General features: G+C 41.7%; 1 protein-coding gene across 9 annotated transcripts in view; it reads right to left on the bottom strand.

Annotated features, from left to right (window-relative positions):
• Positions 1-24,538, bottom strand: part of LOC134359558 (putative adenosylhomocysteinase 3) — a 98,720-nt gene that overhangs the window by 2,226 nt on the left and 71,956 nt on the right. For all 9 annotated transcript variants that reach the window (XM_063073003.1, XM_063072999.1, XM_063073001.1 and 6 more), the window contains 10 exons: positions 23,898-23,992; positions 21,577-21,683; positions 15,715-15,831; positions 14,414-14,477; positions 10,285-10,373; positions 7,432-7,502; positions 6,877-6,971; positions 5,328-5,426; positions 4,637-4,705; positions 2,502-2,580 (listed from right to left, as the gene is read on the bottom strand). In XM_063073003.1, the coding sequence (XP_062929073.1) occupies positions 2,502-2,580; positions 4,637-4,705; positions 5,328-5,426; positions 6,877-6,971; positions 7,432-7,502; positions 10,285-10,373; positions 14,414-14,477; positions 15,715-15,831; positions 21,577-21,683; positions 23,898-23,992 (885 nt within the window). The remainder of the gene's footprint in view (positions 1-2,501; positions 2,581-4,636; positions 4,706-5,327; positions 5,427-6,876; positions 6,972-7,431; positions 7,503-10,284; positions 10,374-14,413; positions 14,478-15,714; positions 15,832-21,576; positions 21,684-23,897; positions 23,993-24,538) is intronic.

Here is a 24,538-nt window from a genome sequence, read left to right as displayed (position 1 = left end):
GTACATAAAATGTTGGAAGTGTTTGGACAGGTTGAGAAAATGGTTAAAAAACTAAATAGGTAACTGGTCTTTAATAAACACTGGGATAGTAATAGAGTACTGGAGGAAGGAGATTATGATGAACTTCCAAAAAATACCAATTTGAGCAGACCTGGGCACTGCACCCAAGGCTTAGGGCAGCAAGCAGAGGGAATTTCCAAAATGATTCCAGGGATGAGTGGCTTTTATTATGAGGACAGACTGGATTTAGAGATTTATTTGTCATGGGTAGGAGCCATGTATATTTTGTCTGTATCATATTTTGTAGTGCATTTATTATGGTACTCTATCACATGGGCATGGTAGAAGCACATATTACAAATTCACACTTTGCTTTTAGTTTAGTGTAGTGGAGGGAGTGAGCCACAGTGAATAATTTTTTTTGTTGTCTGCTATTCACTTGGACCTTTAAATTTGGTATTTTGCTTAGTTACAGTAATTGAAACACTTAGTCATACTAATTACGCCATCACACCGCTTAGTATCTCTAATATCACTAATAGACCGCTATAGCACTAATTTACTTTTAATCATTTTTCCATCGCTACAAGGTCACTCATCTTTGCTGGCTTTGTTATAAAGGATCGAAAGCACCTTTTTCAATTTGGAAACTTGTTATTTGGAAGCGCATCATACAGCATTGATAACCTGGCTTAGTCTCTCAGCAGTTCTGGTTTGTTTTCAAGTAACTGCTATAACATGTACATTGAAATATACAGTTTTGTGCCAGTGGGGGGCATGCTGCCTTCTTATTGCTACCATGTGGGCAATGCACAGGAACCTGAAGACTTGCACTCAGCCTTTTTGGAACAGCTTCTTCCCCTCTACCAGGTTTCTGAACAAGTTCCCTTTACCAATGAACACTACCTTTTTTTTTTGCCCTATTTAATTTGTAATTTACAGTAATTTCATGCCTTTGCACTGTTCTGCTCCTGCAAAGCAAATTTCCAATCATAGAAAATGAAGGTACTTGTAGGAGCACAGGGAGAGGTGGATGAATGGAATTAGTTGTACTGGCCCACAAAGCTGTGCCGAACATGTCCTTACCATAGTCTTTACCCATTGCCCTTTATTTTTCTAAGCTCCATGTCGCCATTCAGGAATCTCTTAAAAGGCGCTATCGTTTCCACCTCCACCGCAAGCTCATTCTAGGCACTCACCACTCTCCGCATAAAAAATTTACCCCTGATATCTCCTCTGTACCTACTTCTAATCACCTTAAAACTATGCCCTCTCATGCTAGCCATTTCAGCCCTGGGGAAAAGCCTCTGACTATTCACACGATCAATGCCTCTCATTATCTTGTATATTTCTATCAGGTCAGCTCTCATCCTCCATCGCTCCAAGGAGAAAAGGCCGAGTTCACTCAACCTATTCTCATAAGGCATGCTCCCCAATCCAGGCAGCATCCTCGTAAATCTCCTTTGCACTCTTCCTATGGTTTCCATGTCCTTCCTATAGTGAGGCGACCAGAATTGAGCACAGTACTCCAAGTGGGGTCTGACCAGGGTCCTATATAGCTGCAAAATTACATCTGGGCTCTTAAACTCAAGCCCACAATTGATAAAGGCCAATGCACCATATGCCTTCTTAACCACAGAGTCAACCTGCATACCAGCTTTGAGTGTCCTATGGACTTGGACCCCAAGATCCCTCTGATCCTCCACACTGCCAAGACTCTTACCATTAATGCTATATTCTGCCATCATATTTGACCTACCAAAATGAACCACCTCACACTTATCTGGGTTGAATTCCATCTGCCACTTCTCAGCCCAGTTTTGCATCCTATCGATGTCCCGCTGTAACCTCTGACAGCCCTCCACACTATCCACAACACCCCTAACCTTTGTGTCATCAGCAAATTTATTAACCCATCCCTCCACTTCCTCATCCAGGTCATTTATAAAAATCGCAAACAGTAGGGGTCCCTGAACAGATCCCTGAGGCACACCTCAGATCACCAGCATCCATGCAGAATATGACTCATCTACAACCACTCCTTGCCTTCTGTGGAATGCTCTGCCTCAGAAGGCAGTGGAGGCCAATTCTCTGGATGCTTTCAAGAAAGAGTTAGATAGAGCTCTTAATGATAGTGGAGTCAAGGGATATGGGGAGAAGGCAGGAACGGGATACTGATTGTGGATGATCAGCCATGATTTCAGTGAATGGCGGTGCTGGCTTGAAGGGCCGAATGGCCTACTCCTGAACCTATTATCTATTGTCCTGACAATAGACTGGAACCAGACACTTTGTGCCCCTCTTCCATCCATGGATTCTGTGAATTCTCATCCTGCTTCTCTACAAACAATAAGCAAATGCAGAGTAGCAGAACAGATTGTTTCCTTGCCCTATCACAATGTATAAAGAACAAAAACAAAATCTTTCCTCGAGCTCAGTTTTATTTTGGTTTTATGGACCAGATCACCTTGCAAGCAGAAAATTCTTGCTCTAGGACTTACCCATCTTCTTAGGCAGCAAGTACACATCTTGTTTATATCGTCCCTCTGGGGCATTATACAGTTCTATCATTGCCAGTGCCTGAGGACAAAGAACATGTTAATTTCTATATTTAACAGTGCATTTCTGTCACAAATGATGAAACTGGTGACTATGTAATAATTACCCACTTTCACAGTATCAGGAGGCATAACGCTCAGCCTCAGCAATACCTTAGCTAAAGGAAAAGAAACAAGTTGACCAGTATCCTGACTCCCATTTAAACAAGTGTTTGACATCATTAGGCAAGAATTGGGTTCAGCTACAATGGCTTCACTTCTTCACTCAATGATTTAATTACCTATTCATCACTTAACACCACAGAAGACGAATGGGCAAGGTACCACAGGACGATCATTCCCTGTGGAACTGTATCTTGTAGTAAGTATGACCCATATTGAGAAGGCAGAGTTGGGAAAATAAATTTTCTGTCACATTAGCAAGTGAATGCTATTACAATGTTCAAAATTCTGGTAAAGATTCAAACGCATTTAGCTAAATTAGGGCTGCAATTTTCATTCAACCTCTAGCTGACAGCCACAGAAATTAGTTTTGTGGACTCCTGCTCCAGTGCTGTGATCAACTACTACAGAAAAGAGGAAACATTTATTGAGCTTTTTCTTCTCTTGGGCCACTAAAATCAATTTTGATATGGCTTTGGCAACTTCAGCTGAGGCATAGCTGTACATAGCACAGATCAACAACAGAATACATGGTCGAAACTGCTGATGAACTACTGCATCTACTAACACCCCCCAGCAGCACAACTGCTGTATGCTCCACTTTAAGATATGGCAATAGCTCCAATCTGCAGGCTTGGTATATAACAAACATCTTACAATGAACAGTCCTGACAAATCAGATGAAATGCGTTTTACAGCTGTCTCTCTGGTTGACTGGTAGGTCTATCACAACCGTCAGAAAACATGTTGACCCCTATCTGGGAAAACCCAATGGCCTACAACACTTCAGTTAATGTAGACACATTCAGGTCACTGTACAGCATCTTAAACAGACGACTTAGCTGATCTGTTCTGAAGAGCTCATGTACAATTTACAAACACATCAATTTCAAATATATAAATTTACAATCTACAGAGATGTGTTTGCTAATAAAATTCAGTGGTTGTGTAAAATCCCCAAAGAAATAAACAGTAAAATATGCAAACACGAGGAAATCTGCAGATGCTGGAATTTCAAGCAACACACATCAAAGTTGCTGGTGAACACAGTAGGCCAGGCAGCATCTCTAGAAAGAGGTACAGTCAATGTTTCGGGCCAAGACCCTTCGTCAGGACTAACTGAAAGAAGAGATAGTAAGAGATTTGAAAGTGGGAGGGGGAGGGGGAGATCCAAAATGATAGGAGAAGACAGGAGGGGGAGAGATGGAGCCAAGAGCTGGACAGGTGATTGGCAAAGGGGATATGAGAGGATCATGGGACAGGAGGCCTGGGGAGAAAGAAAAGGGGGAGGGGGGAAAAAAGCTCAGAGGATGGGCAAGGGGTATAGTGGGAGGGACAGAGGGAGAAAAAGGAGAGAGAGAAAAAGAATGTGTGTATATAAATAAATAACGGATGGGGTATGAGGGGGAGGTGGGGCATTAGCGGAAGTTTGAGAAGTCAATGTTCGTGCCATCACATTGGAGGCTACCCAGACGGAATATAAGGTGCTGTTCCTCCAACCTGAGTGTGGCTTCATCTCCACAGCAGAGGAGGCCATGGATAGACACATCAGAATGGGAATGGGATGCGGAATTAAAATGTGTGGCCGCTGGGAGATCCTGCTTTCCCTGGTGGACAGAGCGTAGGTGTTCAGCAAAACGATCTCCCAGTCTGCGTTGGGTCTCGCCAATATATAGAAGGACACATCAGGAGCACCGGACGCAGTATATCACCTCAGCCAACTCACAGGTGAAGTGTCGCCTCACCTGGAAGGACTGTCTGGGGCCCTGGATAGCGGCGAGGGAGGAAGTGTAAGGGCATGTGTAGCACCTGTTCCGCCCACAAGGACAAGTGCCAGGAGGGAGATCGGTGGGAAGTAAAATACATCTCTTTTCATCACTTATGGAACAGTGTTGTATTTTCTGCACATCCCTTACCTGTGTGGTAGCAGTGATGGAAAGCACAAAAGTAGGAACCGTGGAACAACTCAAGTTAAGCAGCCGCCCCTGGACAAAATACAAGGCAGGACACTCAGCTACTCACACTCAGATATTTTACAGAATACATCATGAAAGCCAAGGTTCAACTGTACAGGAAGATTACAACCAGAAATTTCTCTATTTTCATTGTAAGGTGACAAGTCAAGGTAAGTACAGCAGACGATCAAAAGACAGGAGCAGAATGAGGCCATTCAGCCCAATGAGTCTGCTCCACCATTCAATCATGGCTGAATTTCTCCAACCCTATTCTCCTACTTTCTCCCATAACCCGTATTCCTCTTACCAGAGGCTGTGGTCTCTGATCCTAGACTCTCATACAAATGGAAACATCCTTTTCTTCCACAACTATTTTATGCAAGCAAAGCCACCCCTCTAGAATGCGCCAGTCTCCCTGTTATAGCTATGATGAGCTTCTTCTGATGTCTGCAGAGGAATAGTTGATTTTGTTCCCCTCATTCAGTGATCTTTACTGAGATAATGGATACAAAGGAGCATCACATTCTAAAGTCAAGATTCAGATTGCAACCTGCAACTATAGATAATCTCCAGAAAGTTGAGATAACAAGTGCATGGATAAATTCCTTCCGTATATAATAGATAACACAACTTGTGCCTTTTACACAATTACCTCAGCTAGTAAGACAATCCTTTTGCCATCTGGCCAAATGACATGATCTACTTGTGACCTAACACGCTCCCATGTGAGTTCTGGGGTCCGAAGGCTTGCCTGTAAGAGAAGTGGAAACTAGAATTACTGAGCCAAAGGTAAAAATGTATATCAGCTTTTCTTCATGAAAATACTTAGAAATATGTAAATAAGTCTATTCAGGAGATTATATCTTCAGCAATACGGGACATTTAGTCTAAACAATCACTTGTTGTGTAAGACTGCTGGTAGTGCACCAGACAAGGGCGGGAAAAACTCTGCAAAATATGCAAGATATTGGGAAATGTTTTTCAAAATTGCATGTTTGGAGTTATTTTATTAATTGAAATAGTTATTGCATGTTAAGAATGCATCACATTTGGTTGAATATTGGTTAATTTAAATCCAGTTAGTATCCAAGACAACTCCAGTGTTTAATACAAAAACACATTCCACATTAATCTCATTAAGGGAAGTTCATTATTGCATTACAGTTATGTAATTGCTTTGGGACAAGATCAAGTATTTTATAAATGCAAACCTTTATTCCCAACCCCCACCCCCTTTCTGCCTATTGATCTCAGTACTGGAACATCGTCATCAGGTGCCATGCCCAGTTTGAGCTTTGACTGCCATGGCCCACACACTCCTGTCTCGGGTCAAATGGATCAATTAATTGGTATTCATTTCCAGTTCTCCGGCTGCTGTCTCCATCATCATTTGTCTTCCTCTTGCTTTCTTCCCTTCAATCTTTCCCATAATTACCATGCATTCTAACTCCTTTTTCCTAATCACATGTCTAATGAAATTATGTTGCCTTTTCATGATCTCATACATTTCTCTTTTTTGTGCTTGCTCTGTTCATGACATCCTCATTAGATATTTGTTTCATCTATGATATTCTTTGCATCCTCCTCAAAAACCACATCTCTGCTGCTTCAATTCGTTTCCTCATGTTACTAGATATTGTCCAACATTCTGAGCCATATAACATAACTGGATAAACGTAACATTTCAGTACTCTGAGGTGGGTTATCATGCCTAGTTTAGTGTTGGTCAGTATACTGTTCATTCTCGTAAAGGTGCCTCTTGCCATCCCTATTCTTCTTTTGATGTCCATGTCGCACCTGCCATCTGATGTCACCCAGCTTCCTAAGCAGCAAAAGTTCTGTACTTGTTTTATGTCTTCCCCGTTTATTCTCAGCCTGCAGATAGGATTCTCCTTCTTTTTGGATATCACCACACATTGTGTTTTTGCGATTGATAGATAGACCCATTTTTGCACTTTCTTCAACAACTATATCAATTACGTTTTGTAGTTCTTCCTCCGTACTTGCAATAAGAGACATCTTGGGAATCAAAGTTGGCGGTGAAAACATCAATAATTTCAGATATGCAGATGACACTGTGTTAATTGCAAGTATGAATGAAGAACTACAAAACTGGAACATCCAGTGATTAATTAGTTCCCACCTAGTTACCTGCTACATTGAATACACTAAGGTGACTTCCTCCACAGTTAATTACATACCACATCTATCTCGGTATTGGAATGTCCCATGTTGCAGACGATACAACCGTTCTTCATGCGATCCAGGTGTTCCCTGGTTACTACATTTTTGTTTCCTAAAGACAAGGCAGATGGCCAGTATTAAAACTCTGGTTTGTTACACCATAAACTTTTAGAATATTGTGATGATTCAGAGGGCGACGCAAAGTAATTATGTGTGATACATGAAATTTTCTTGGGCTTCTCATTACTGTAGCAACCGAATGAGGAAAATTACAGAAAGCTTTGATAAATGTTCATTTCACAGAGCTATGAAATTCACAACTGTGGCTGATATTCCTGTTTTACAAAGTTTTCAACAAATGTGTATTTAAAGCTAATTTTTTTATCCATCTTTATCAACAAATTCTAACTAGGATTAAATTATTTATATTTATAAAAATATTTTTATAAAAAATATTTATATTTATAAAAAAATCAACTCCTCAAAAGAAGAGTTTAAAATCAACGAGTATTCAATCATTTGACTAACAGTGTATGTAACTTGTGATGCTAGTACGATTGTTGATGATTTACCTGTGCAAGTAATAACAATGTCCACTTGTCTAATTACTTCATTCAATTTGACAAGTCTGAATCCATCCATACTGAAAAGAAAAAGTAGAATTGCATCAATGTGCATATGAACTGCATCACATTGGTGCAAACAGAGCTCAGAAACATGCTTCGATGATCCTGGCTTGATACATTACCTAACTTTGCTTTGATCAAGACAAAGTGGGACACTATTTTCTAAATAACAAGCTGTGACTAGCAGTTTATGCATGATAGGTCAGAAGAGTGATAGCAGGAAAGGGAAGCCACTTTCCTTTACAGTGGGAGCAGGAGATGCAAGTCTACCACTATGCCCCCACCATCATTCCATTCCGTTGGCAGCACAAATCAGGCAAGATATGCTCAACTGGCAAGTTCCTCTCCATGATCGTTCTGATTGCCCAGTTGCAGTGTACTGTATACTGCTTTAGCTGTTGCATGTAGAAATTGGGTTGTATATAGAACTTTAAGGTATCACAATATTGAACACCAATATTTTGCCAGCACATGCCAGGGGTCATCACTACAATCATGATAACTCATACTCCAGTGTCTTGTTCCCAAGCAAATGGATTATTGACAGGATATTCAACTTCAAATAGTATTACAGTTCTATGATTCGGTCTTTGCTTAATACATTATTAGCCAGCAACTGGTTTTGCACTCTGCCTGTCAAATTACTAAAAAAAGATCACAGCGCAGTGGTTCAATGGCTCCATTTAATAGCAGAGAAGGTATACGATATACAATCTGAAATTCTTGCTCTTCACAGACATCCAAAAAACAGAAGAAAACACCAAAGTTGGAATGACAGAAAAACCTTAGAACCCCAAAGCCCTCAGTACTGTTAGCAAAGTTGCGAGGGTCCACTGTAAATATTTTTTATTTATTCAGTGCTCCTTGTGCACAAGATACAGTTTGAAGGTACTTAAAAGGTGGAGGAAAATTGAATGAGAATTAGAAGGGGAAATAGTTTAGTTGATGAGCTGATGAACATTTTGGGTGTGCATTTAGGGTGCAATAAACTGCGCACGCGCCGGTCGTGCATGCAGCCTGTTACAGCCGTTCCGACTAGTTTTCTTACTTTAACTTACGTTATTTGTTGTATTTTTTTTCACGGTAACACATTGAAGCAGCACACTCTCTAACATACTGGTGGAGAGAGTTTTATTTGGGTTTTTAGCGCTGGAAATAGTTACATTCGGACACGTCTCATTAGCGGGGCAGCAGTATGGTCGCATTATTTATTCCAGGGACCAGCTGATTGCGCTTATGCCGGCCGGCTTAGCGAACAGAGTGGCGGACACCTCGGCTGAAATCTGGAGGAAAACATACAGAGGATGCAGAGGGGGATCACAAAGGTGAGAAAAGAGGACCGGGTCGAGACAACAGAGACTTATGGAGAAGAGGAGTTCAGTGGGTAATAAAATGGACGAGTGGACGGCGCTAGCCAGGAGTCAGAGAACATTTCAGGACTGCAGTGTTATGTGTTTTACTGAAACTGGGCTGCACGAGGACATACCCGGCCAAAACTTTTCCATGGATGGCTACCAGACCGTTCAGGCTGACCGGAAGTGCACTGAGAACGGTAAGGAAAAGGAGTTGGGGGCTTGCTGTTCTGGTTAACAACGGATGGTGCAATCCTGGTCATATTACGATCGAGGAACGTGTTTGTAGACCGGATATTGAACTTTTTGCTGTTGAACTGGCCATATTCCACCGAGATACAACACTGGGCGTCACGGGAGGTCGTTCCTGTCTGTGGCCATCGAACTTTGCAGCTCCTCCCGTGGAGGGTCAGACACCCTGAGCCAATAGGCTGGTCCTGGACTTATTTCCATATGGCATAGTTTGCATATTGCTTGATTGTTTGTGGTTTTTGTATTGCTATATTTATGCTCTATTCTTGGTTGGTGCAGCTGTAACGAAACCCAATTTCCCTCGGGATCAATAAAGTATATCTATCTATTTAAAGAGGAAGGTGATAAAAAGGGAAAGGATAAAGTTCAGGAAGACAGGAAGTAACTAAAATGGCAGGAACAAAAAAATCAGTACTGAAGAAATGAAATTTGTGAGAGATTGGAGGTGCTTGAAACTCTTCCACTGTCTCGTCCTACTAAGAAAAGTGGAGACATGAAGTAATTTTCCTGGGACACAGCAAGTAGGAGCAGCATCGTACAAACCAGATGTGAAGTGGACGAGGATCAAGATTGCAGTGACATCCTAGATAATGTGTTCAGTTTCCATTCCTGCACTTCCAAGATATGGCATCCCTGGAATCTCTTAAATCTATAACGACACACTAAAATGGCAGAGGTATCTATGTTACTTCATAACCTCAAACTAACAAAAGACTGGAATGAAGAAATAGGCCAGTACCCAAATTAAAGATGAAACATACAAATTGTTTAGGTTGAACCCTACAATATTCAAGTCCAAAAATTATTGTAGAATCTTATCCAGAGGCTGTACAGAAAATTCAGTACTTTATAAACAATAGTTTTGGACTAATCACAGCTCTGCACTATTTCAACAGATGTAAACTAACAATGACAGCACACATCAAACTGGCAGCCTTTCCAGCAGGAACTAAAGACACCACTAAAATTAATAGCAGTTACTGCAAATGATAAAGATCTAGTGGTTAATACAAGGGGTTGTCCACTTTATAGATAGGCAAAGATGTGGACAAAAATGAGATTAACATGTCAGACTAGCGTATGCCATTGTCAAGATAAGAAAAAAAACTGGAGAAGCATGAACATTTTGTGAATTTAAAGTTCCCATTTTAATTACATGCAAATATAATCAGCCATAGTAAATTCTTGTCCTTACCAGGCTTGGAGAGCACAAATTGGATCAATTTCTGTAACGTACACTATGGACCCCATTGCTTTTAAAGCAGCACAACAGCCCTTTCCAACCTGGAAGACAACATAGAATACATTTGTACAGGTTATGAAACTTACTCATTATAGTATACTTTTTTTCCCCCAAACGAAACTAGTATTCTTTGCAACCTTCCGGAGGAATGAAGGTACTTACAAAAAAAAAATGATGCTAAGAAACCCTTATCGGCATGTTTCTTCACACAAATGGCCATGCTCTAGCGTTCAATTAGGTCAGCTGAATGTTTTTTTAAACCTGCATGCCATTTCCATATATCATTCCAAATTCCCTTGATTCCCTTAATATTCAAAAATGTAATATATGTCTTGAATAAACTGGCACCGAACCCTCCAGATTCCAAAGACCACATTATCTTCATGATGAAGAATTACCTGTTTCAGTCCTGAAGACTAAGCCCTCATTTTGAAATTGCATCCTCAGATTCCAAAATCTCAAGCCAGGAAAAACAACATCCATTTAATTAACCCATCAAGGTCCCTAGAATTTTTTTTTTTGGGTTATTTGAGGTCACTTCTAATTCTTTTAAATGGGAGTATCAACTCTGTCCATTTAGTCTTGAACTTATTGTTTCCAGGGACGGTGAACCATCTGGTCTGGTGAATACCTACTGCACTCGTTCATTTCATTTAGGTGCTTCAGTGCTCTGCAGTGTCTGAGAGGATTCCAGAGACAGAATGTGCGAACTTCATGGTGAGAAGTCTGTGGGATGGGGCGCAAGTTGTTGTTCGACTCCATTTCGCTGATTAAAGCAACGAGGGAGATTGAAGCATCAAGGTGAGCACACAGAGTGAGCACCAGCTGCCTGTCTTGTTGGTGGCTCTGCTACGGGGAAGGAAAGGCCCGCTGCTGGGCCCGAAGGGTGTTGCCCTGGTTTTCTGTGTTTTAGATGTGGACTTGGACTGCAGACTTTTCTTTCCAGTCTTATCGTTTTTTTTAATATTCTGTGTTTTTTGCCCATACTGTCTTGTTTTTTTTGTGCAGGAGGAGGGATTTGGGGGTTGATGCGCCTGTTCCATTTTGTTAGCTGCTGCTTTTTTTTTTAAACCAAGCAGGGGGATTTGGGTGGAGGACGGGGGGTTTGATGATCATGCTGCTTTTTTACCTTTCTTGGTTTCATGGCTTCCCAGAGAAGAAGAATTTTAAGTTGCATGGTTTGATAATAAATGAACCTTTGAATCTTTTGAATATATCCTTCCTTTTGTAGGAAATACTTGGAAACCTGTTGAGAACCCAAGATCTTGGATCCAAAATTGGCTTGGCCATAAAAGACAAAGGGGGATTGGTGTCTGTCACCAGTGGTGCTCCTCAAGAATCAGTAATGGAACTTCAGTTAAATACACAAATGATTTGGATGAAAGTGTAGGTGGGAAGATCAACAAGTTTGCAGATGATGCAAAAAATTGGTTTAAGTGTGGAGATTGAGGTAGGTTGTCAAAGGATTCAACAGGATATAGATCAGTTGGAAACATGGGCAGAGAAACAGCAGATGGAGTGCAGTTTGGTCAAGGGTGAAGTGTTGCACTAATGTACGATCAATATAAAAGACCTTGCATTCAAGTTAAATAGAAGAGGAAACTATACAGTAGATGCAGGACCCACAGAGCACTGATGTACAGAGGTATCCTGAGGTCAAGTCCATAGCTCCTTGAAAGTAGCAACACAAGTAGATAGGGGGCAAAGGAGGATTATGGCATGCTTGTGTTCAGTGGCTGGGGTGTCAACTAGTATAAAAGTTGGGAAGTCATGTGGCAACTTTGCTTAGGCCACATTTGGAGTATAGTGTGCAGTCTGCTTGCTACATTACAGGAAGGATGTGGAGACTTTGGAGCAGACACAGAAGAGTTTCACCAGGATGTTGCCTGTGTTACAGAACATGATCTCTCAAGAGTGGATGGCAAAACCTGGCAGTGTTTGTGCTGGAAGATTGGAGATCGACATGTAGCCTGACAGAATTAAATAAAATTATCAGAGGCATAGATAGAGTAGCTGTCCAGAGTCATCCCCAGGGTAGAAATGTCAAATACCAGAATGCATACATTTAATGTGGAAGAGGAAAGCTTAAAGGAGAGTTGCCTTGCAAGCTTGAAATGAAAGAAAAAAAATAGGTAGCTGGGGCTGTCTGCTTGTTTGTAGGATTGTATGCTGAGCCTGGAGTTTAGGTTGCAAACACTGTCACCAGTTGAGGTGACATCATCAGTGCTCAATTTGATATATATGAAACCCCGTTTATGTGCTTCTGTTCAATAAGATCTCTTTACGCTTGTACTCAAATCCTTTTGTAGTAAAGCCAACGTGCCCTCTACCTGAGAAACCGTAGTAACTGCTTACTACAGTTAAACGTTCTTTCAGCAATGTGCACCAAAGACACCCATATCCTGCAGAACACCACTTTCATTTTAAACAAATGCTCCCTTTTCTACCAAAGTTAGATTCCATTAGCCATGTCCTAACCATCTGATTAGCTGATCTGTATCACTGTGAAGCCTCTCTGAATCCTCCTCAGGACTGAAAATGACACCCCACATGTATCATCAGGAGATGTTACACGTTGATGCAGTCCTTTGAATTAAATTTTTGGTTATTAAATTCATAGTCTCTCCTCTCCACTGAGAACCAATTGCATTATATTTTAAATAACTCTTTTATCATAAAACGACCTTAATATTTTTTCCATTCTTTCATTAACTACAATTTTGCATCTCAGATACCGTTGAGATATCCTTGCAGTCATGGCCCAAGCATTCTTCATGAACTGATTAAATTATTCCAGTTGTGGGTATAGGTTTAAATGATAGAAGAGCACATGTATTCTGCATTTCTATTTATAACTATGTAATCACATATTCCATTCCCTACCCTGCGCTGCAGGCTGCATCTGTTCCAGTCTCTATATTGTCTTATGTTGCAATCTCCATCATAACCCTGTCCCCCACTAAAGCATGCTTCTCTAAACATGCATCAACTCTCCTCGCCAGTGATTGCTACCTGACCTCTGGAATGCTTCAGCACCTGCAGTATTTCTCAGTATCACTATATTTCTTTGATTAGTGTCTATTAGTTCTCCTTCAGAAAATGTATCACCTCAATTTCACCTTGCACCTGTTAAAATTTACTGACGTAGTTTACATTTATCCTTGCAATTAACTGCTCTCCCTACTTCTGTATTATGAGTATTTTTATATTGTATTCAAATAGAGATTACACAAACACAGGCTGTCTGCAAATTAAAAACTGGTACACACACCATTACGTTGTCCCAAATATGGTTCCAGATTCAAACAGAAGAAACACTAAGCATATTCGTAGGTTGAATGGATTAGCAAGGATCTAAACTACCAGCTCTGGAAATTCCAGCACGGCCCTCCCCCCACTTCCTGTTATAGTGCACGATTATTTTTAAAATTAAAAATAAAATACACAATTAGAGATGTCAACACCACAGAGCACAATGCTTCTGATATTAAGAAAACTAAGTTTCCTGAATATTTTATTTGTATCAAATTTTCTTAACTTCTAAAGAATACCAGCAAACAAATTTTTATTTCAACTGCTATAAAAATGATACACAGTGGGCTGCTAGAAACTGAAAGGAAAGCACAATTGATGCCAACATCTCATGTTTTTATAAGTAAAAACTTCAAGAAAGTATCTTTTTAGTTTTTTTTAAATTGGCACATAATATCTGAAAGGTTGACAATACTGTCAGAATTATAATCCCCTCTCACTTTAAAATATTAGCCAAGTGATTCTCTCAGCTGTCACAAGCTTAGCTATTGTTAAGTGAACAGATTTAGCTGGAGTCTGCAGATGGAAGTCAGAGAACAGATAGACTAAATGAACAGTGATGAAAAAGAGAATTCATCACTGATGTCATTGTCAAAAGGTACAGGCTGCTCAGAGATAAAGGACCATGCTAATGCAGAGAAATAAACTTGGCTTAAAGGAAGTCTTACTAAGAGCTTGCAATCTCAAAAGTTCAGTACATCAAATTGAGAACGTTTCAAAAGCCTGTTGTCATCACCCCCTCCAAAAAAATTAGAAAGCAAATATTTACCTCCCCATATCCACAGACCACGACCTGTTTGCCTCCAAACATCACATCTGTTGTCCTCTTGAGGCTTTCATTAAAATGTGAAATTCATAGTTAATTTCCAATATCTACACACTGAAAAAAGTGGTAATGATTTACTACAATAATTATGCAACTTTCTTAAAGACAAATTGATAAAGAAACTTAATCAATGGAGCAAATGGGGACTGGTATTGAATTTAAAACTTAGGCAAGTTTCCCACCATCTCTCCTCCAAAAGAGATCTTTCAGCTTGAATGGTTTATTTTTTTTGTGTCTCCAAGTAAATTAACTTTGACAACTTTGGTCTGCTCCCTCTCCCTCTATTCAACTTAAACACACTTGTTTTCCAACCTTCCCAGTTCTGAAATGTCAAACTACTTCACTCCTTAAATGATGCTGACTGTTTCCATCATATTCTGCTTTTGAACCAAGAAATACATTCTTCAATAAAGATTTTTAAAAATGCCACAACATATCCCAAGTCTCTTCTGCTGTTTTCTATACTGGTCAGCTACATCCGATTTTATTTTCTTCTTTGAGCAGAAAGGATCAAGTGCCCAGCTTTGTAGCTCACAGCAGCTTGGACGCAGGTAGCAGGGTAGGACTGGATGGGAAAACAAATTTTAAAAAAGCAACGCTCATCACTTAGATCCTCCTCCAGAAGTTCTGTTGAATCTGATTGGCAGCTAAAGATGCAAATTTGTTCGGGAGACATAAAACTGGTCAAGACCAGAGATGCACAGAAAGGCAGAATCTCTGTACTTGGAGCAGTGTCATCACTGAATACAAAATACAACAATCATTGTGTTTTTTTATACACCATCAACATGGCAAATGAGGATTTGCTATTATTTCTATAAGCTAACAGTTTAGATTAAAGAACTTGTGTGCCTATAAACTATATCACTCAGCTTTGATATTTTAAAAAAAGGCCACTGAAAAGGCTCCTTTATTTTAGTCATTTATTTACCTGCCCTTACCCACCCAATGAAATATATTTTCTCAATAAAGATAAAATGGCATACAGAGTCTAGACCTCTGCCAATCAAGAGATGAAGCCATAGTTTAATTTGGGATTCTGACACAAGAACAGAAATCAAAGGTCCTTATTAGTAACCTATAAAACTTTGAGGCTGAATGGTTAATTTTCAATATCTTTCCCTTTGGCCAAAAAATTCTTGAGTAATATCATTTCTGGATTATTTCACTCACAAATAAATTTTATAAACATCGATACATTCATAACAAAATTGACTTGAGGTGAATAGGTTCTGAATACATACCCATCCAGTATGGACTCTCTGCAGCAATAAAGATTATCAAACTTCTGCTTGGTTACAGAGTCATTTACATTCATGGCAGGAACACAGAGCTTACCAGCTTTAGACAACTGGTAAAGCCTTAAAAAGAAAGAGAAAAAGCAAATGGATAATTCACATCAGTTTAGAATACATCAGATACACCAGTTAAGCTCAGGTTCATTGGTGATGAAAGAAAATATAGAACTGAAGATGTTTGTGCTTTATTCCAGTGATGCAGAATTAGGACAGGCAGCTCTATCAGAAACTTCCAAAAAAGATTGTTTCTCATCTCTACTACTTTCAACTAACATGTTTATGTTAATTCCATGAGAACTACAGCTTAGTAACAGTTTTTTGAGAAACTTAATTTAACATCAGTATGCATGTAAAAACAAACTTCAATTATAATCAGCCTGCATGACAGAAGAGCAAATGTAGCAACAAAATGAAGTGCAACAGAAGCCTGAAGACTCAAGGCATGAATGGTGATCTCGGAAAGGCCTTCCGAAATACACAAAAGTAAAAGCTTTTTCTCCCCCCAGAATAAATCAGGTTGAGACCTTTTGTGGCTTACTTATCTCCAGTTACATGGCAACGCTTCAAAAGACTCTTAATTTTGAGATAACCACACAAACATCAGAACTACATTCAAGAATGAATGTTCATGCCTTCTGTTGCTTTAACAGATTTAAATGTGCAACGGAAGCTTTAAATGATTAGTTTTTATATTATTCTAAAAGCTAGAAAAACACAGGCGTGTGGGAAAATGTAGAAGTATGTTTCAGGATGAGACTTTCCATTCTAAAACATGTGAGATGTTTAAAACAAGGTTTCCCTTCCACCACCATCAATGCTGCTCTCACTTGCATGTCCTCCATTTCCCACACATCAGCCCTCCCGCTGTCACCACAAGAATAGGGCTCCCCTTGTAACACCCCATTTGTCTCTGTTGCCAGCACAAAATTCTCCATGATGTCTGGCATCTCCAACTGAACCCTACAACTAAGCACATATTTTCCCTCCCCTCTACCTTCCGTAAGGATCGCTCTCTATTTCCCACTCATCCCTACCCAACTGATCTTCCACCTGGCATTTAACCCTGCAAATGTGGCAGATGATATTCCTGCACCTATACCTCCACTTTCAATTCCATTCAGGGCCTCAAACAGCTCTTTCAGATAACACGACATTTCACTTGTGGGACTATGGGGGTCATCTATTGTATCTGGTGCTCCTGGTGCTGCCTGCTCTACATCGGTGAGACCCGACGCAGATTGGGAGACTGCTTTATCGAGCACCTTCGTTCTGTCTACCACAAAGGCAGGATTTCCCAGGTGGCTTTGTTGTTGCTCAGTCATTAAGTTCAGTCCGACTCTTCCTGACCTCATGGACTCCTGCATACCAAGCCTTTTTGTTAGAAACTGCTTCTCTAAGATCCCCCAAGATCATACACATTATCTGAGTAATATTAGCTACCCATCATAGCCTCTGTTGTCCTCTCCTTCTTTTACCTAGCATGAGAGTCTTCTCCAAGGAATCCTCTCTTTTCATGATGTGGCCAAAGTATTTGACCTTTTGTTTCATAATCAAGCCTCCTAATGAGCATTATGCCTGTATTTCTTCAAGTATTGACTTGTTGGATCTTCTCGCTGTCCAACAAACTCTTAGCACTTCCCTCCAGCATCTAAGTTCAAAGGTGTCGGTTCTTTTGTATTCAGCCTTACTAATAGTCCAGCTCTCACAGCCGTACATCACAACTGGAACTACCATAGAGTTGACTATACAGATCTTCGTAGACAATGTTCTGTCTCTGCTCTTCAGTATTTTATCTAACTTTGCCATTTGTGCCCTCCCTAGAAGTGCTGTTTAATTTTGTGGCTACAGTTACCATCTGTAGAAATCTTTGAACTGAGAAAGACAAAATCCATCACTGTTTCCACTTCCTTTCCATTTATTACCACGGAGTTAATAGGGCTGGTGGACATAATCTTGGTTTTCTTAATATTGAGCAACAAGCCAGCTATTGAACTTTCTTCTTTCACTTTGATCAGAAGCTTCCTCAGATCCTCCTCACTTTCAGCCATTAGAGTAGCATCATCTGCATATCCCAGTAGCTACCCATTTCAGTCAAACCTCCCAATCCCATTCTACGATGTCTGCTCATGTCCTCCTCTAGTCATGTGGTCAAAATCAGGTTGGAGGAGCAACACCTCTTATTCCCCACCTTCAACTTGATGGCACGGACACATATTTCTCTATTTCTGGTAATTTCATCCTCTCCTCCTTCTCCATCATTCCATTCCTTATTCTGGTTACCCTTTCTCTTTTCTTCACCTGCCCATCACCTCCCATTTCCCTTTTCCATGGTCCACTGTCCTCTCCTATTAGATTCTTTCTTCAGCCCTTTACCTCTTCCACCTATCCCCTCTACCAGCTTGTACCACTGCCCCCCCTACCTTCTTATCCTGGCTTCTGTCCCCTCCTTTTCCAGTCCTGATGAAGAGTCTTGGCCTGAAACATCAACAGTTTATTCCCTTCCATCGATCCTGCCTGACTAGCTGAGTTCCACCAGTATTTTGTGTGTGCTGCATAAGAATTACAGCATTTGCTGAATCTCTTGTACTGAAAACATATCAAAAATGTTGCTTTTGGCTTCTAGTTTGCTAATATTCACCTTTAAAGTTATTTCCTGAAATGATTCACAGGAGGAGACCCAGTCACAAATCTTTCCAGTGTCATAGAACACTGGCATCTTCTGCTCCAACTCCTAACTTGGCCAGTGGGCACCAATAGAGCATAGCAATAACCAAACAGACTTCAAGCTCCAGAGATGGCCAAACAGCAATCAAATAGGAGATGCAAGATAACTCTTCAAAAGCTGGTAGAACCAACTCTGCATTGCCCAAATTCAATCAAATCAGCAAGATAATTTGCACAAACACCAAGAACTGAAAGTCCCCGACTGCTTGGGTTAACTGCTCACTGCCTGAGACAACTGGGAAATATTGCCTTACATTTGTATCTATTGAGGCCCAGCAAATAATTTATATTATGGTAATTTGCCTATTCCACTGCATATTCAAGTATACCGAGAGAAAAATCAAATCAAACCAAACAGTTAATCAACATAGGATAGATTTTTTCACCTTCCTCATTGTAACTTAATTGTTGGAATGTATAGAACAGTACAGCACAGGAACAGGACCTTTGGGTCATAATATTGATCCAAACCTGCTGAAGAGTAAATCAAACCCCCCCCCACCTCAAAACTAATCCCTTCTCTCTACACAATGTCCACATCCTTCCATCTTCCTCACATTCATGTGCCTATCTAAACATCTCTTAGAAGTCTCTGCTGTATTTGCCTCTAACACGGTACCAAGCAGCACATTCCAAGCATCCACCGAGTGAAAAACTTACCTCTCACATTCCCTTTGAACCTACCACCCCTCACCTTCAATGCATGACCTCTGATATTAGACATTTTGATCCTGTTAAAAAGATACTCCCTGTCTACTCTATCTATGCCTCTCATAATCTTATAATTCTTCTGTCAGATCTCCCCTCAGCCCGTTGCTCCAAAGAAAACAGCCCAGGTTTGTCCAGCCTCTCATGATAGCATATGCCTCTAAACCAGGCAGCATCTTGGTAAACCTCTTCTGCACCCTCTCCAAAGACTCAACATCCTTCCTACCTTGGGGTGGCCAGAACTTTATGCAATTCTTCAGATGTGGCCTGTGACGAAGGCCCGTCACTAACTACGGACGGCACATGGCGCACTCGGTAAAACACTCATTCCCAGCAGTAATAGTGACTGGGGCTGAAACAGAGTTGCTGCATGGAGCTGTCTCATATAGAGGCAGCAGCAACCTGCACCAGTGTGCTGATGGTGGAGGATACCATCTTTAATTGGCTAATTGAGTTAATTAGTTTAGTCTGAGGGTGGAGATATATATATACACACACACACATTTATTTTGTCCCCCCCCCCCACCCGTTTTTTTGTCTTGTTTTGAGGTAAATAAAAGCACCTCAATTTGTTTTTGCGACTCAAGCCATCTGGTTATTTTTCTTAAACAACTGACCCACAGTTTTTTGTGACATGGCCTAACCGGAGTTCCATAAAGTTGCATAATAACCTCTTGACTTTTGAACACAGTGCCTTGACTAATAAAAACAGGCATTCCATAAGCCTTCTTAACCACCTTATTGACCTGTGTAATTACTTTCATGGAGCTATGAACTTGAATCAGTTGAAGTTTGGCCAGGTGGATTCAGAATTGGCTTGCCTGCAGAAAGCAGAGGGTCGTGGTGGAGGGAGTACATTCGGATTGGAGGGTTATGACTAGTGGTGTAACACGAGGATCGGTTCTGGGACCTCTACTTTTCATGATTTTTATTAACGACCTGGATGTGGGGGTAGAAGGGTGGGTTGGCAAGTTTGCAGATGACACAAAGGTTGGTGGTGTTGTAGATAGTGTAGAGGATTGTCGAAGATTGCAGAGAGACATTGATAGGATGCAGAAGTGGGCTGAGAAGTGGCAGATGGAGTTCAACCCGGAGAAGTGTGAGGTGGTACACTTTGGAAGGACAAACTCCAAGGCAGAGTACAAAGTAAATGGCAGGATACTTGGTAGTGTGGAGGAGCAGAGGGATCTGGGGGTACATGTCCACAGATCCCTGAAAGTTGCCTCACAGGTGGATAGGGTAGTTAAGAAAGCTTATGGGGTGTTAGCTTTCATAAGTCAAGGGATAGAGTTTAAGAGTCGCGAGGTAATGAAGCAGTTCTATAAAACTCTGGTTAGGCCACACTTGGAGTACTGGTCAGTTCTGGTCACCTTATTGTAGGAAAGATGTGGAAGCATTGGAAAGGGTTCAAAGGAGATTTACCAGGATGCTGACTGGTTTACAGGGTATGTATTATGATCAGAGATTAAGGAAGCTAGGCTTTACTCTTTGGAGAGGAGGATGAGAGGAGACATGATAGAGGTATACAAGATATTAAGAGGAATAGATAGAGTGGACAGCCAGCGCCTCTTCCCCAAGGCACCACTGCTCAATACTAGAGGACATGGCTTTAAGGTAAGGGGTGGGAAGTTCAAGGGGGATATTAGAGGAAGGTTTTTTTTTACTCAGAGAGTGGTTGGTGCATGGAATGCACTGCCTGAGTCAGTGGTGGTGGCGGATACACTAGTGAAATTTAACAGACTACTAGACAGGTATATGGAGGAATTAAAGGTGAGGGGTTATTTGGGAAGCAGAGTTTAAGGGTTGGCACAACATTGTGGGCCGAAGGGCCTGTACTGTGCTGTACTATTCTATGTTCTATGAATCCCAAGATCTTATCTTGCCCTTAACAGTGTACTGTCTCCTTGCGTTTGCCCTACCAAGGTGCAACACCTCACATTTATCTGGGTTAAACTCCACCTGCCATTTCTCTGGCCATATCCGCAACTGATCTATATTGCACTGTATTCTTCACCAGTCTTCTACACCATCTACAACCTCAGTCTTGGTTTCATTCACCAACTTACTAACCCACCCAGCTACATTTTCATCTAGGTCATTTATATATAGTACAAACAGCAGAGGCCCCAGTATAGATCCCTGCAGAACACCACTATTTACAGACCTCCAGCTTGAACAATTCAACCCCTCAACCATTACCCTCTGTCTTCTATGCTGGGTAAAAAATGGCAGCCTAGTGTACTAAACTGAATGAAGAAAGTAAAGTTGTAAAACGAAAAGGAAATCTTGTCTTTGGTGTTTGATCCAAGAGAACCAATGCTGTATTAACAAAACAAACCCCAAAGACTGCCAAGATGTTTTCATGTTAACACTCACCTGTGAACACCAGTCACACTTTCTTCTACAATGCCCTTAATTTTCTTGAACATATTAGGGTATTTCTTATAAATCCAGTGAGTGAGGTCTCCACCGTCATCCAGTATCTGGGACCAAAACACAAATTATTTCCGTCTTCATATGAAAATCAGCAATTTGCAGCATGGCCAAACTGAATCAGTCATACACATAACAAAAGAACATCGCTGCAACTCCACACACACAATGCTGGAGGAACGCAGCAGGCCAGGCAGCATCTATGGAAAAGAGTAGTTGATGTCAGAGTCCTGCCAAAGGGTTTCTGCCCAAAACGTCGACTGTACTCTTTTCCAGAGATGCTGCCTGGTCTGCTGTGTTCATCCAGCATTGTGTGTTGCTTGGATTTCCAGCAACTGCAGATTTTCTCTTGTTTGTTACTGCAACTCTAGATCAGTTCAAAAGTTTTTGAATGAGAAGCCAAATCCTTCTTTCCACAACCTCTGAAACTCAATTCTCCTCACAGACTTGGAAGTAATCCACTGTGAACTCTTACTATATTTGAGTAAATCACTCAAAGAAAGTTCCGATCACAAACGAGAAAATCTGCAGATGCTGGAAATCCAAGCAACACACACACACAATGCTGGAGGAACTGAGCAGACCAGACAGAATCTATGGAAAAGAGTACAGTTGACATTTCGAGCTGAGACCTTTCAGGAAGACTGGAGAAAAGAAAGACAAGAGTAGAGTTAAAAGGTTGGGGAGGGGGGAAGAAGGGGAGGGTGAAACACAAGGAGACCAGTGAAACTGGGAGGGGGAGGGGTGAAGTGAAGAGCTGGGAGGTTGATTGGTGAAAGAGATACAGGGCTGGAGAAGAGGGAATCTAATAGGAGAGGGCAGAAAGCCCTGGAAGAAAGAAAAGGTGTGTGCGCAGCGGGGAGAAGGAGGGAATGAGGAACACCAGAGATCATCAGGCAAGGAGATGGGGAAAAAGGGGATGGAGGAGGTGGGGGGGAGGTCACGACTGGGAGTTTGAGAAATTGATGTTCATGCCATCAGGTTGGAGGCTACCCAGATGGAATACAAGGTGTTGCTCCTCCAATCTGAGTGTGGCCTCATCGTGACAGTGGAGAGCACCAAGGACAGACATATTGGAATGGGAATGGGAAGAGGAATTAAAATGGGTGGCAGTGGAAGATCCCGCTTTTTTCTGGCAGACAGAGAGCAGATGCTCAGCGAAGCAGTCTCCCAATCTATGGTGGGTCTCACCAATATATGGAGGCCACACCAGGAGCTCTGGACACAGCATATGACCCCAAAAGACTCACAGGGGAAGTGTAGCCTCACCTGGAAGGACTGTTTAGGGCCTGAATGGTAGTGAGGGAGGTGGTGTAGGGACAGGTGTAGCACTTGTTCCGCTTGCAAGGGCAAGTGTCAGGAGGGCGATCAGTGGGGAGGGATGAATGGACAAGGGAGTCGTGTAGGGAGTGATCCCTGGGGAAAGCAGAAAGTGGGGTGGAGGGAAGGATGTACTTGGTGGTGGGATCCCGTTGGAGATGGCAGAAGTTGCGGAGAATTATGTGCTGGACTCAGAGGCTGGTGGGGTGGTAGGTGAGGCCAAGAGGAATCCTATCCCTGGTAGGGTGGTGGGAGGATGGGGTGAGGAGGGAGCAGACGTGTGTGAAACGGAAGGGATGCAGTTGAGGGCAGTGTTGATGGTAGAGGAAGGGAAGCCACATTCTTTGGGAAAAAAAAGGGGACATCTCCTTAGTTCTGGAATGAAAAACTTTTTCCTGAGAGTAGATGTGGCAGAGACTGAGGAAATGAGAAAAGGGGAAGGCATTTTTACAAGTAGTGGGGGGGGATGAGGTGTAGTCTAGGCAGCTGTGAGAGTCCTTGGGTTTATAATAGACATCAGTAGGTAAGCTGTCTCCAGAGATAGAGACAGAGGGAGATAGAGAAAGGGAGGGAGATGTTGGAAATGAACCAGGCAAATTTGAAGGCCAGATGGAAGTTGGAGGCAAAGTGGGTGCAGTCATCAGTGTAGCATAGGAAAAGTGGGGGGCATTCACCAGTGTAGGCTACGGTTCCTCGTAGCTGACAAAAAGGCAAGCACTGCTGGGACCCGTGCGAGTGCCCATGGCTAGACCTTTCGTTTGAATGAAGTGGGAAGAGCCCAATAAGAAATTATGAGTGAGGACAAGTTCTGCTACTCAGAGGAGAGAGGTGGTAGAGGGGAACTGGTAGGGTCTGGTATCTTTTATTTAATGCAACCTGATCAAACACTGAAAAATCACTTTATCAGTATTTTAAGCTGTTAAAGAATAACAACCTGTCTTTACCATGTTAGGCTGCCATCCTTCCACATTCACACAGCGATCAATGCACCACCAAAAATCATCTTCTGATTCTCCCTTCCAAGCAAAGACTGGATAACCTGGCACAGGGCAAGAAAAGCAGTTCATCATTAGTAACAAACATATTTAGGTACCGATGCAATAGAAAACTCAATGTCCCTTCAGCATAAAATTCTTGAATTATTACCTGGGGGAAGCAACGGTGGCTGTGCCTCTGGCACAGAGTCTGGCCCTGTGGCTCAGAAGGGTAGGGAAAGGAAGAAGATGGCAGCAGTGATAGGGGACTCTATAGTTAGGAGGTCAGACAGGTCTGTGGATGCAGGAAAGAAACACGGATGGTAGTTTGCCTCCCAGGTACCAGGGTCCAGGATACTTCTGATCGCATTAACGATGTCTTGAAGTGGGAAGGAGAGCAGCCAGAGATCGCGGTACATATTGGTACCAATGACATAGGTAGGAAAAGGGAGGAGGACCTGAAAACAGACTACAGGGAGTTAGAAAGGAAGTTGAGAAGCAGAACCTCAAAAGGTAATAATCTTGGGATTACTGCCTGTGCCACGTGACAGTGAGTATAGGGATAGAGTGAGGTGCAGGATAAATGCGTGGCTAAGGGATTGGAGCAGGGG

The sequence above is a fragment of the Mobula hypostoma genome, chromosome 20 (genome assembly GCF_963921235.1).
Source record: "Mobula hypostoma chromosome 20, sMobHyp1.1, whole genome shotgun sequence".
NCBI lineage: Eukaryota > Metazoa > Chordata > Chondrichthyes > Myliobatiformes > Myliobatidae > Mobula > Mobula hypostoma.
Note: the sequence above shows the minus strand (reverse complement) of the source record. Positions and strands in the feature narration are given on the sequence as shown.